Raw genomic sequence first — 11,727 nt, 5'->3', positions numbered from 1 at the left:
TATAATATCTCTTCTATGTTATAATAGTTATATATTAAAAAAATAATAATTTCAATTAATCTTATTAATTATTTCTGGGTTGATCATCTAAATATTAATTAAATCAGTTAAAAATTAAAATAATTAAAATTTTAATTAAATGGAGAGTCGAGAGTCACGATTATTAAATTAAAGATTTTAAATTCTTAATTCTGATTGGAGCATAAAAATTAAGATCGAATTTTTAATAAAAAAATAAATTAATATTTATTTTTTTAAAATAAATAAATTGATATTTAAAAAAAAATAAATTTTAAATTAACTGAACCGAACATTTAACTCCGATCTGATCGGTAAATTCGATTTAACCTACCCTTTCTAGTTTTCCTTACCTCTACTTATATCTTTTCAAACTAAAAATAATTAAATAAAAACAAACTGTTTTGAAATTTGCTTATCGATGATGATCGGACAATGATAAAACAAATTAGGAGAGTTTTTCAAATATATATATTTTTTTGATGATTTACTTACTGATTATCATTGGATAATAAAAATAAATTTGGAGAGTTAAGCGGGTAAAAAGTGGATGTGTGATAAGTATCAAATAATTACTTTGTCTCAACATGGATAAGATTTTGAGAGTGATTTAGTTTTCATTAGTTTGGGGTGATTGTCTCCAGTGCTGGCGGCAGGGAGGCCATGAAGTTTAGCTGCGATCGGGAGTCGCATGATATCGCCGGCGGTCAGTGAAGGAGGCGGCGGCGATAGGCGAAGTTGATGATGAGGAGGGGAAAAGGTAGGAATGGATTGCTTCCGAGGTCCCTTCGGATCATATCTTCGTGCCTCAAGAACGTGTCATCCAACGCCGGGGCCGTCGCGAGCACCGTCTGCTCCGCCACGGCGTCGATGGCCGCGTCGATGGCCTCCGCGCCGTCCGGCGATGAGAAGGAGCAGGTAACTTACTTCCTTTTAGCCAAAGTCGGTGCCTTGGCTACCGGTCATGGGGTTGGTTTTTCTGTTGACGAGAATGACTCCGATGCTCAAGGGTTTCGATAAGGAGGGATTATTTCCATTGGCTTCTTTTTGCAGAGCTTCGATTCTTGCCGCGTGATTTTGATGTAGGAATTCTAAGGGCAATTGATCATTAAGAAATCTCATGACATTTTTCAGAAAAGGGGGTTTGGTTCATCCTCGTAATTGTCTGCTGATGCTAATTAGTATTCTGTTTCCTAGTGTGAAAGAATGAATCTTTGCTGTGTATGTTTATGACTTCGATATCGATTGGGATCAGACTAGTGCCTCAAGTAACCAAAACAAAGGAACACTGAGGAGATTTAAGGGTTGATTACATTTGAGCGAGGCTCTGCCATTCTGCCTGTAGCTATCTAATTCTGCTAAGCTTTCATTGAAATAGTCAATAACCGAGATTGAGTAATATAATGCAGAAACCTAGTTATTAATTGAACAAACGAGTATTAGTAGATAATACTTGCGGAGTTAAATAATAGGATCAGAAAGGCATCAACTCCGTTTGGGCATTCTTAAATTATTGAGTATAAATGAGTTATACTACGAATTCTTGCTGTTTGTTTACTCCTGTTTGGGCATTTTACCATTGTGGAATATAACAATGAAGTGTCTGCCTAAATCCTGTCATTACCCTCACTTGTTCATGTGATTTTGGAGTAATGGAGTTCCCATGAGGTGGATGGAAAACATGATTTATTTTGTTAGATAAAAGCCACATTTGTCTTAAGCACACTCATAATTTAATCCTTGATTTTTAGTTGTTTTGTTACTTAAATATTGATAAGTGAGTTAGATTTCAATGGTTAACTATCCGTATGCAAGTTTTGCTTATAAATTTATTGCCTCTAACAGGTTCTATGGGCTGGATTTGATAAGCTAGAAACTGGGTCTTCTTCCTTCAAGCATGTTCTCTTACTAGGTTATTCAAATGGATTTCAAGTTCTTAATGTTGAAGATGCCTCTCATGTCTCTGAGTTGGTTTCCAAGCGTGATGGCGGCCCTGTCACATTTTTACAGATGCAGCCCTTGCCTGTTAAGTCTGGAACCATTGAAGGATTCAGAGCATTACATCCGTTGTTGTTGGTTGTTGCTGGTGATGAAACTAATGGCTCCGGTGTGGTACAAGGTGGCCGTCTGAGTACATTGATCAGAGAGAACAGTGATAACCATCAATCAGGAAGTTGTGCCTCCACTTCTACAGTTGTTCGATTTTATTCACTAAAGTCTCACAGTTATGTCCATGTTCTGAGATTTCGTTCAGCTGTATATCTTGTTCGATGCAGCTCTCGAATAGTTGCTGTGGCACTGGCAGCACAAGTGAGCAGGATATCTTTGTCATGTGGATTTGAAGTTAAAAATTTATGCAATTATTTTTTTCTATTGTGTTTTACACATTTGTCTTTGCAGATATTCTGCTTTGATGCTGTTACTTTAGAGAACAAGTTCAGTGTTCTGACATATCCATCACAAGCCGTAGCAGCTGGTGTTAGTATTGGCTGCGGTCCAATGGCTGTTGGTCCTAGGTGGTTAGCTTATGCTTGCAATAACCCTCTTGTACCAGTTACCAATCGTCTTAGCCCACAAAGTCATACTCCTTCTCCAGGTGTAAGCCCATCGTTCTCCCCACGCAGAGGAAATTTAGTTGCTCGCTACACAATGGAATCTGGCAAAACATTGGCTGCTGGAATCCTCAATCTTGGAGACAAGGGTTGCAAAACTCTATCAAGATATTATCAAGAGCTACTTCCTGATGGTTCTAGTTCTCCATTGCCAACACATTCCGGTCAACCTGATTTTGCAGGAATGGTATGTATGCTATAAATATTGGAAAGTCGCTCTTAGAGATGGTATGCAAGAACCTATTCCCACTTTAACAAATAATATTATTCAAGGTTTTCATATTTGAACTCCTAGGTTTCTTTTCTATGTAGAGTGATGCCTTTAATTTTGTTCTGTAGGTTGTTATTAAAGATCTTGTAACAAAGGAGGTCATCTCACAATTTAGAGCTCATACCAGTCCGATATCTGTCCTATGTTTTGACCCTAGTGGTACCCTTCTGGTTACAGCTTCAATACATGGGCACAATTTAAACATTTTTAGGATTATGCCCACCCGTGCAAAAAATGATTCTAACCTAGGAAGTTATGATTGGACATCATCACATTGTCATCTTTACAAGCTATCTCGTGGACTAACAGCAGCTGTATGGATTCTCATCACCATAATTTTTTAACCAGAGTTGCATTACCTTTTAAACATGTTTGATCTTTCTTTTGAAACCAGGTCATACAGGATATATCCTTTAGTCATTTTAGTCAGTGGATATCAGTCGTGTCATCAAGGAACACTTGTCACATATATTTGTTATCACCGTTTGGTGGTGATGTTACTCTCCGAGCACAAGAAACTCCTGGTGAAGGACCCATTGCTGTTCCTAGTCTCACGTTACCATGGTGGACGCCTTCATGTTGTCTATTACATCACCAGTCAATAGCACCACCACCTCCAATTACATGTTCAGTAGTTGGTAGGATAAAAAAAGGAAATTCAAGTTGGCTAAGCATTGCTGACAAAGTTGCTACATCTGCAGCTGGAAAGGTACCTCCATCATCTGGTGCTATTGCTGCTGTGTTCCATAACTCACAATGCTGTGAAACCCTAAAGGTGCCTTCTAAAGAAGACTCATTGGAAAACCTTCTTATATACTCTCCTTCTGGTTATGTGATACAACATGAACTACTTCCATCATCACTTTTCAAGAAATGTGATGGCAGCTTGAAAGCTGCACCTGCTTCTTTACTCCAAATGCAAGATGAAGAGTTATGCATAAATGCTGAGTCGGTCCTGTGGTGGGACGTATGCAGGAGACAAAATTGGACTGAAAAAGAGGAAGATATTTCTAGAGTCATCTTTAATAATCTTCCAAATAGTGAGAATTTCATGGATTCTTCTGAAGATAATGGAACATATTCTATGCCAAGGACCAATACTGCATCTGGAACAGAGTTGGAGAGAAGCAGAAGTGCTCGACAATACATTTCAAATGCGGAAGTACAGACTACAACAGGGAAGATTCCTAAATGGCAGACATCAATGGTATCCATGTTGTGTATTTCTGATAAATTTTGAAGAATGATCGATTCTTTAATTTTCTGCTTAACTTCTATATTCTATTTTTTTTGTTAGATTTCTTTCTGTGCAGTGAGTCCACCAAGGATTCATAAAGATCTTGCTAGAGATATAACTGGTGGAGAGATTGAAATTGAAAAATTAGCCTTTGATGAGGTCAAAATAAGGCAAAAGGACTTGCTTCCAGTTCTTGATCATTCTCAATCACACAGGAATGTTAGGTAATGTTTCACAAAGGAAACTGTTTTAAATTCAAGTACATGATTTGGCCACTTGATGGTCGATTGACCCTGTGATTTACCTCCATTCACATAACTTGGGGACGGACTGTGAGGGGCGCCTGGGATGAGCGTAATCACCTTTTGCTACAAAAGTATATGATTCAACCAAGTTTTTGTTGGTAGTATCATAAATTTTTAGGTTGATCTTAGTCCTACACTAAAATTATCCCTTTGTGATATTTGCAGTAAGCTAAAATGAAATAAATGTAGGCAAGACGAGGATAAATAATGAACACTAGCACCTATACACAATTCATGTTACATTTACATTATTACAGGGATGGTGATATCTATAAGACTTCATCGTCAGGAACTTTTCAAGCTAACAATGAGCTCAATTATAATACAATCAAAGGTAATTTTAACCCCTCATCTTGTTGTTATGATCCTTACTTGATGATGAAAAAAACAGTATAGCGAAATGTCTATAATATTAGATTTTGTAGTAAAAACTTCGATGGTCTCTGTCTATCCAGGGTCAAGAACTGCACAAATGTTATCTGATCTTCATGAAGCACTGCCTCATCAACCTGTAGGATTGCACGCAGTGAAGTCAAATCTTAATGAATCTGCTGATGTTCCATTTTCAGTGTCAGGACTTCATTCAGGACACCTTGGTAGTCTCCCTGTCATGGATGACTCTCTTACTAATGGTGCATTACAAAAGACAAGTAACTTGCCACGAAATAGTGGACTTGTAGATGATTGTACATCTACCTTCAGTGAGAGTATTAAGGATCTGAAGACATGCCGTACTGACATTGGATGGCAACAAGATAAACTACGCAATTCACATGATTCGGTACCTTTTCCCCAATATCTCAACAAGGGTTATTGTCAAGTATCCAAGCTGGATGACTGCAGTATGCCAACTGAAGCTGTTACAGATGCAAACAGCAAAAACAGCCACTACGAAAGCGAAAGCGAAGACGCTGAGGAAGATATGGATGATGATGACATGATGGGAGGCATGTTCTTCAGTGAAGGTATGAATCGTCGTTTTCCCTTATAGTTTTGATCTACTAGAGAAATATCCCATTCTCAGCTTATGACTTGTATTAAAATCAGGAATCTAGAAAATGTTTAAATTGCAAGCTGATTTGTAAATTAGCTTGGGGCTAGTGCCAAGTCGTAGAGGCAAGGTATTGATCAGCTTGCTCTCTATAAATTTAAAATTTTTAAAACATTTTTTAGTCACAAATCTATGTCACGATTTGTTGAAGCCAGAAGTTTAAGAAAAATTCACCATCTCTCTCAAAAAAAAAGGTAGATCCGCTACCTTAGCGGCCCCCAAAAAAAATTCACCATCTCTCAAAACTTGGCTACAAGTTGCTTTGCAAATTAGCATGCAGCTAATATTTGAGAGAATGATTTTTCTTAGATTTGTAACTTTAACACAAGTTCAAATATTGGCTTGGGACTTTAACAGTGTCAAAATTTTAAAAAATTTATGTGATGGAAGATGAGTTTCTAATAAAATTCTCTTCTTTTATTGCCTCAATGTTCTCCCTATCAAAAACTTAGTAGTAGGTAGTACTAATTCATCTCAAACATTTTGTGAACCAGATTGATGCACTCATACAGAGCGGTGAGTCGCTGTAGAAATTTGCAGTTTGACGCACGATTCGGTTAGTAAGTTCCTTTCTCTTCATCCAGTTCTACTTCCGAATTACAAACTTGAATCAGCAAAATGTACTTGTGAGATTTTGACCATCTATTTGAACTGCAGTATATACGACGAAAGGAAACATCAAAGAAAGGCCAAGAATTGAGTACCCAAGTTACACTTCCAATCTACATTTGTTTGTTCCTTTATTACAAAAAAAAAAAAAAGAACTCTCTACAATCTGTATTTTTGGAGTTTTGTTTCACGAAGTTGGAGATCTTGCTTCTTTTCCTGGAGAACGATTCTCCTTTTCTGGAGATGGATTCTCCTTTTCTGCACATAAACATATATTATTAATCAGCTTCCTGTGTGATTAATGGCGTTTGTCTTACCTTTTTTCTTTTATGAGATTGATGGAGTGATGCATTTCTACCAAGTCCAGTTTTGCTTCGGCTGATCTTAACTGCTCCCGGTGGATCAATTATTATTATTTTTAAGCTGGCACTGGATATTTAGTTTACACAAAATAATATTGTAGTTAGCAGACTATTTTTTTTAAATTTATTCTTTAGTAACTTAGAGATATGAGAATGAGCGTAATGATCTAAAATTATTTTTCTCAATATTTTTTAATCAAATTAAATAAATTTATTGGAAAAAATAAACTATCTCTTTTAATAAAGAGCTCTAAATTATATTTTTTCAATTTCTTACTATTTAAAATATAATAAAATAATGAAGAACACTAAACTTTTTCTCACTGTTTAAAAAATATTTGGTTTAGGTGTTTTTTATTTTTATTTTCTGAAAAATATAGGTTTTCTAAAAAAAATAGGACATTTTTTATTTTTCTAAAAATATTATCTATTTTTTTTTAAACTGACATAAAAAAAATATAAATTAAACACTATTTTTCAAAAAATAAAAATATAAAATGCACAAACCAGACATTTTCAGCAATAAATTTATTTTCTCGTCATTTTATCTTCATATAAATAAGACATTTCTACTGATCCCTATTTCGCTTCTGTGGCAAAAGGCGAAACCCAGTGGGCCGAGACTTTTTGCACAGGGATAGGGAATAAATCCCCGTTGCCCTGCGGACTACCCTATTTCGCTTCTGGAGAGCGCGAGAGAGAGAGAGAGAGAGAGAGAGATGGCTGATTACCACTTCGTGTACAAGGACGTGGAGGGAGCGAGCACGCAGTGGGACGACATCCAGCGGCGTCTCGGCAACCTCCCTCCGAAGCCCGAGCCCTTCAAGCCGTCGCCTTTCGTCCCTGCCGACGATCCTGATCTCGCCCCCAAATCGAAGGCCTGGCTTGACGACCGCACGCCGGCCGAGCTCGAAGACCTCGAGGATGACCACGACCTGGACGATGACCGCTTCCTCGAGGAGTACAGGTTAGGGCGCTCTCGCCTCCAGGTTCTCCCTTTTTCTCTATTCTATGTATTTGTACATGATGATTGATTCGGGTATCCTTCCGGCGGAAACCTAGAAAACGGAGGCTGGAGGAGATGCGGGAGGCTGCAAAGGTTGCCCGATTTGGATCGGTGACGCAGATCTCTGGATCGGACTTTGTCCGGGAGGTGTCGCAAGCGCCGGAAGATGTCTGGGTCGTTGTGTTACTCTTCAAGGAAGGGTATGCCCCTTGTTCTAAAATTTGTTTTTTTTATGACACTGCGGCATTTTTTTCTCGATTACTTGTTTAGTTTGCGTTCTTTCCAGACTAGAAGGATATCTTGCGTAGATGCAATTGCGTGGGGTATCGTCCTACCCTTCGTCAATAACAAAGTTTGTTAGCCTATAATGATCGAAAGTTCTACATATGTGTTGCATTCTTGACTCCCTTTATTTTAAGTTCATAGTTTTATTGGTAATCCATCTCCTATCTGAACATATTAGTTATTGTTCGTCTATAAACAACTAAAGCTAGCCACCGTTATTCGTCGCATACTGCTGATGCAAGTAACATTGTTGTACGAGAGCAGCTTGTCGGGAGTGTTCATATCCTCTAACACTTAAATAGTACATGGTTTCATTAGGTCGGTCATTGTTTATGACCATTCCAAAATCTCACTTTTCACTGTTTATTGGGTTGTTCGTGACAGCATACAAGACTGTGCCCTACTCTTACAGTGCCTGGAAGAGCTTGCTACCAAGAACCCAGCTACCAAATTTGTCAAGATAATCTCAACTGACTGCATTCCAAATTATCCAGATAGGAACCTTCCTACCATTTTGGTGTATAACAATGGTGCAGTCAAAGGAACTTATGTAGGGTTACATCACTTTGGCTCTCGGAGATGTACATCTGAAGGTATTATGGTTCATCTTTATTATACTTTTTTTTATAAAATTAACCTGAAGCTATTATTATTTGCTTCTTCTACTGGTTGGCCAACTAAGGTTTGAAGTTTCATGCACCTCATGCTCCTACTTACAACCCAATCTTACCATAGTGTGCTTATGAAGTCAAAAGATGTAATCAAATATCAATGTACAAAGGCTTTAAAGGTAGGCTAATGTTCACCACAGATATACAGCCTGGGGATTATTATGACAGGTTCTAAAGTTAAGGAGATCTATATACTTATATGCTAGAATTAGTGGAAAAATATTATGAATACTATGAAATTATCTACATTTCAATTTTCAGGTGAGCGATAAATTGTGGCTGTACAAGATAACGAGAATCAAAGGAAGTTTTATGATTGACTGATCAATATAGATAGAGATGTGTGAATTTAAAGATTTTCTTTAAAGTGAAGATTTAATATCAAATTTGTTATTTTTATGTAAACTGAGAGTTAATCTATTAAAAATGGAAGTTAATTATTTTGCATCATCAATCTAAGATTAAGGATTTGTACGACTTTAGTAACAGAAATAGCAGAAAGCAAGGTTAGAATCTTTGGTTAATGTGTCCACATAAGTTGTCTATGGAGCTGCTTAGGCTTATGCACTGAAAGACTGCATTCCATCATCTTACATCTGCATAAGAATTATGCCAGCTGAATATATCCCTGGTTTGGTAGTCTAAATCACGTTCAAGTTCATGTTCATTTGATTAAATTAGTTTTATTAGATAGACAATGTTTAGATAGACAAATAAAAAGCACATTCTATGTATTGCTTAGCTTAACATGGTAATTTTATTTTACATGAATTGCCTCAGCTGGTTTACATTCATTGTTATATATTGTGTATTTTGTGTTATATTTATTGTCATGCAAAATATTTTACATGGAACTATAGATTACTTTGGTAGATTAATTTGATTGTTACGTGATACATGTAATCACTTTAGTAGATTTAATTTAATATCACTATGTTATCTTCTGAGGATACCAACTAGCTCAGTTGGTAAGGTCCATGGGAGTTGTTGCCAAGGGCTTGGGCTTGAAAGTCACCTTCATCCGAGTGGAGTGCTTGAGGGCTCTCTTAGCTATCTTTTTAAAAAAACACTTTTACATTTCAAAAAATATGGACCACAATTATGTTTTCATACCACAAATGCATTATGTAATGTATTGACTGTATACAACATGCATACATTTTTTAAAATGTTCAAGACTATGCATTCTTAAAATCAGAAATAGGTACTAATAGTCAGATAAATTGGAGACAGGTATCCAGTTTGAGCAGCATATTTTATTTTGAAAATTTTAGCTAGTTGAAAAAGGCTTAGTATTCTAGGGTTGCTCTTCTATTGACCCATGACCACATGAACAGAAAGAAATACATGATGATGATCAAGTTGGATGAAGTTCTATTGTTGGAGTAAGAAGTTCCATGTCCTAACTAATTTTACTGGTGTATTACCACAATAACTCCAATTACAACTATCTCAAGAAAGTAGAGTTCCATGTGACTAAAGTTTTCCACCATGACTCCAATTAAAGTTTATCATTAAGGATATAGATCTTTCTACTTTTGAGATTGCTTTTGATAGGGGAAACTTATTGCACCAGTTACAAATTCAATGGGTATACAACATTACTCAAAGTGATAATTATGAATTTTACATCTTTATTAAAGAGGCATAGGCATTATTACTTGATGCAAATGAGTTTCTCTTTCGCTTTGACATTGATGATCTAAGTTTCATCCAGTCTTGAAGAATTTGAATGCCAAACATATAAAGTGGGAGAATTCCTCCAAGAATATATTTTGTTCTGAAACACTGTCTTCAAGATTAAAGAAAAAAAAACAAACCTGCTGAAGCACTTAGTAAAATTGTCACCAAGTAGCATTTGACCCTAATTTGTTTGTCTTGATTTTGAATGCTATTCAAGAAGCATGAGATGGAAACCATCAAAATTCAAAATAACTATATGATTAATTAAGGGTGCAAAAATTTGCATTCATGGGACAACTCTTATGTTGTTTATGTGAAGGGAGTAAAAACAAAAGGAAGTTTAGTAGTTCAAATCAATAGAAAAAAGAAAAAAAAAATGATGTTGCCTACTTCCATCCTATTCTTTTCATATGGTTTCTTCTAGGAATGCACAGTTCGCCTTAAATCTGCTTCAGTGGCTTTTGCCATCAACTCCTTGAAAAATGAAGAACCTTTTTGTTCTTCCCTGTTAAAAAAATAAAACCAATTTGATTACCCTTGTTTACTAATATCTGCTATCTTTTTTTTGTTCAGCTGTAGCCTTGACCCTTTGCCAGTCCGGACCAGTCTTAAATGATGGACATATCGGCGACGGTCCATCAAGGCAGGGGATCTTAAAAGGAGTCCAGAAGAGGTTTATCGAGAAGGTTGTAGCTGATCACGAAAATAAGGATGTTGACGATGAGGACAGTGACTAGTTTGATTTAATTCCTCGGATTACTCAGAAAATCCCTGTTATGTATGGTTTTCAGCAAGAAACCCTTTTTTTTTTTTTTTTTTTTTTTTAATTCCTCAGTTTTTTCTCAACTTTGGGCTTTATGAAATTGAAACCTATTTATTAGTTTCGCCTGATTTTTCACCTAACCTTTGATTTGACTAACTCTACAGATTAGTGCAATTCCTAGTTGTGTTTAACCTTGTTGTGTAGTATTACCGGCAAACATAAGATTTAAACATTTAGATTTGTCGACCAATTGCATTCGTCTCTTTTGATAGTTTTCTTGATAGAAGAACTAATTAGATGGTGAAGTAGAAGACACTCATCTCACATTTCCTAATTATTGAAAGAGAGAAAAAAAACTGTAATTGGTCCCCACGGGTAAGATACAGTGGTTAAGCTGTAATCGGAATTCTTAGGGGGTGTTTGGTTAAATGATGAAAATAATTATGGGTATGAATTTGATATTAGGTTGGAATGGAAATAGGAATGGAAATGAAACTTATTAAATTATATGGATTTGGTTGATTCCCATAAATCTGATAATCATTCTCAAAATGTGATTATCAAATTCACAATTCAAACATTATCTTTTACTATCATTTTATTCTCTCATTTCTAAATCCATCATCCAAACACCCCTAGAATGTTATGGTTTGGTCATTTGTTGGGACATATGTGGGGACATATGTGGCTTTAAATTTAATGGAAAACTTGGATTGGGCAGTAGAGGGCGGAAATTAGGAGTTGGTGGATTTACCTTTGAAAACTGATAGAAAATTTTTATCGGTCGGATGTGGATAGTAAAAACTGAACATTTATCATAAAAACAGAAACTGTTATAAGCTTTCATTTCCTCC

General features: G+C 36.2%; 2 protein-coding genes across 3 annotated transcripts; both read left to right on the top strand.

Moving 5' to 3' along the window:
• Positions 1-612: 612 nt before the first annotated feature.
• On the top strand, positions 613-6,240 carry LOC122002322 (autophagy-related protein 18g-like). 2 transcript variants are annotated; one of them, XM_042557454.1, is made up of 10 exons: positions 613-936; positions 1,864-2,328; positions 2,419-2,817; positions 2,970-3,215; positions 3,296-4,108; positions 4,199-4,362; positions 4,701-4,777; positions 4,899-5,408; positions 5,989-6,054; positions 6,152-6,240. In XM_042557454.1, the coding sequence occupies exons 1-9, from the start codon at positions 760-762 to the stop codon at positions 5,991-5,993; spliced, it is 2,856 nt and encodes a 951-aa protein (XP_042413388.1). In that variant the 5' UTR covers positions 613-759; the 3' UTR covers positions 5,994-6,054; positions 6,152-6,240. The 2 variants fall into 2 exon arrangements, with proteins under 2 accessions (XP_042413388.1, XP_042413387.1); XM_042557453.1 differs by having other exon boundaries at positions 614-936; positions 5,989-6,050.
• Positions 6,241-7,128: 888 nt separating this feature from the next.
• On the top strand, positions 7,129-11,013 carry LOC122002321 (phosducin-like protein 3). Its single transcript, XM_042557452.1, has 4 exons — positions 7,129-7,432; positions 7,528-7,671; positions 8,141-8,349; positions 10,684-11,013. Exons 1-4 carry the CDS (start codon positions 7,185-7,187, stop codon positions 10,845-10,847), a joined length of 765 nt encoding a protein of 254 aa, XP_042413386.1. The 5' UTR covers positions 7,129-7,184; the 3' UTR covers positions 10,848-11,013.
• The last annotated feature ends 714 nt before the right edge of the window (positions 11,014-11,727 follow it).

Source organism: Zingiber officinale, chromosome 7A (assembly GCF_018446385.1).
Source record: "Zingiber officinale cultivar Zhangliang chromosome 7A, Zo_v1.1, whole genome shotgun sequence".
Lineage (NCBI taxonomy): Eukaryota > Viridiplantae > Streptophyta > Magnoliopsida > Zingiberales > Zingiberaceae > Zingiber > Zingiber officinale.
The sequence above is the reverse complement of the archived record's forward strand: the minus strand, read 5'-3'. Positions and strand labels throughout refer to the sequence as shown.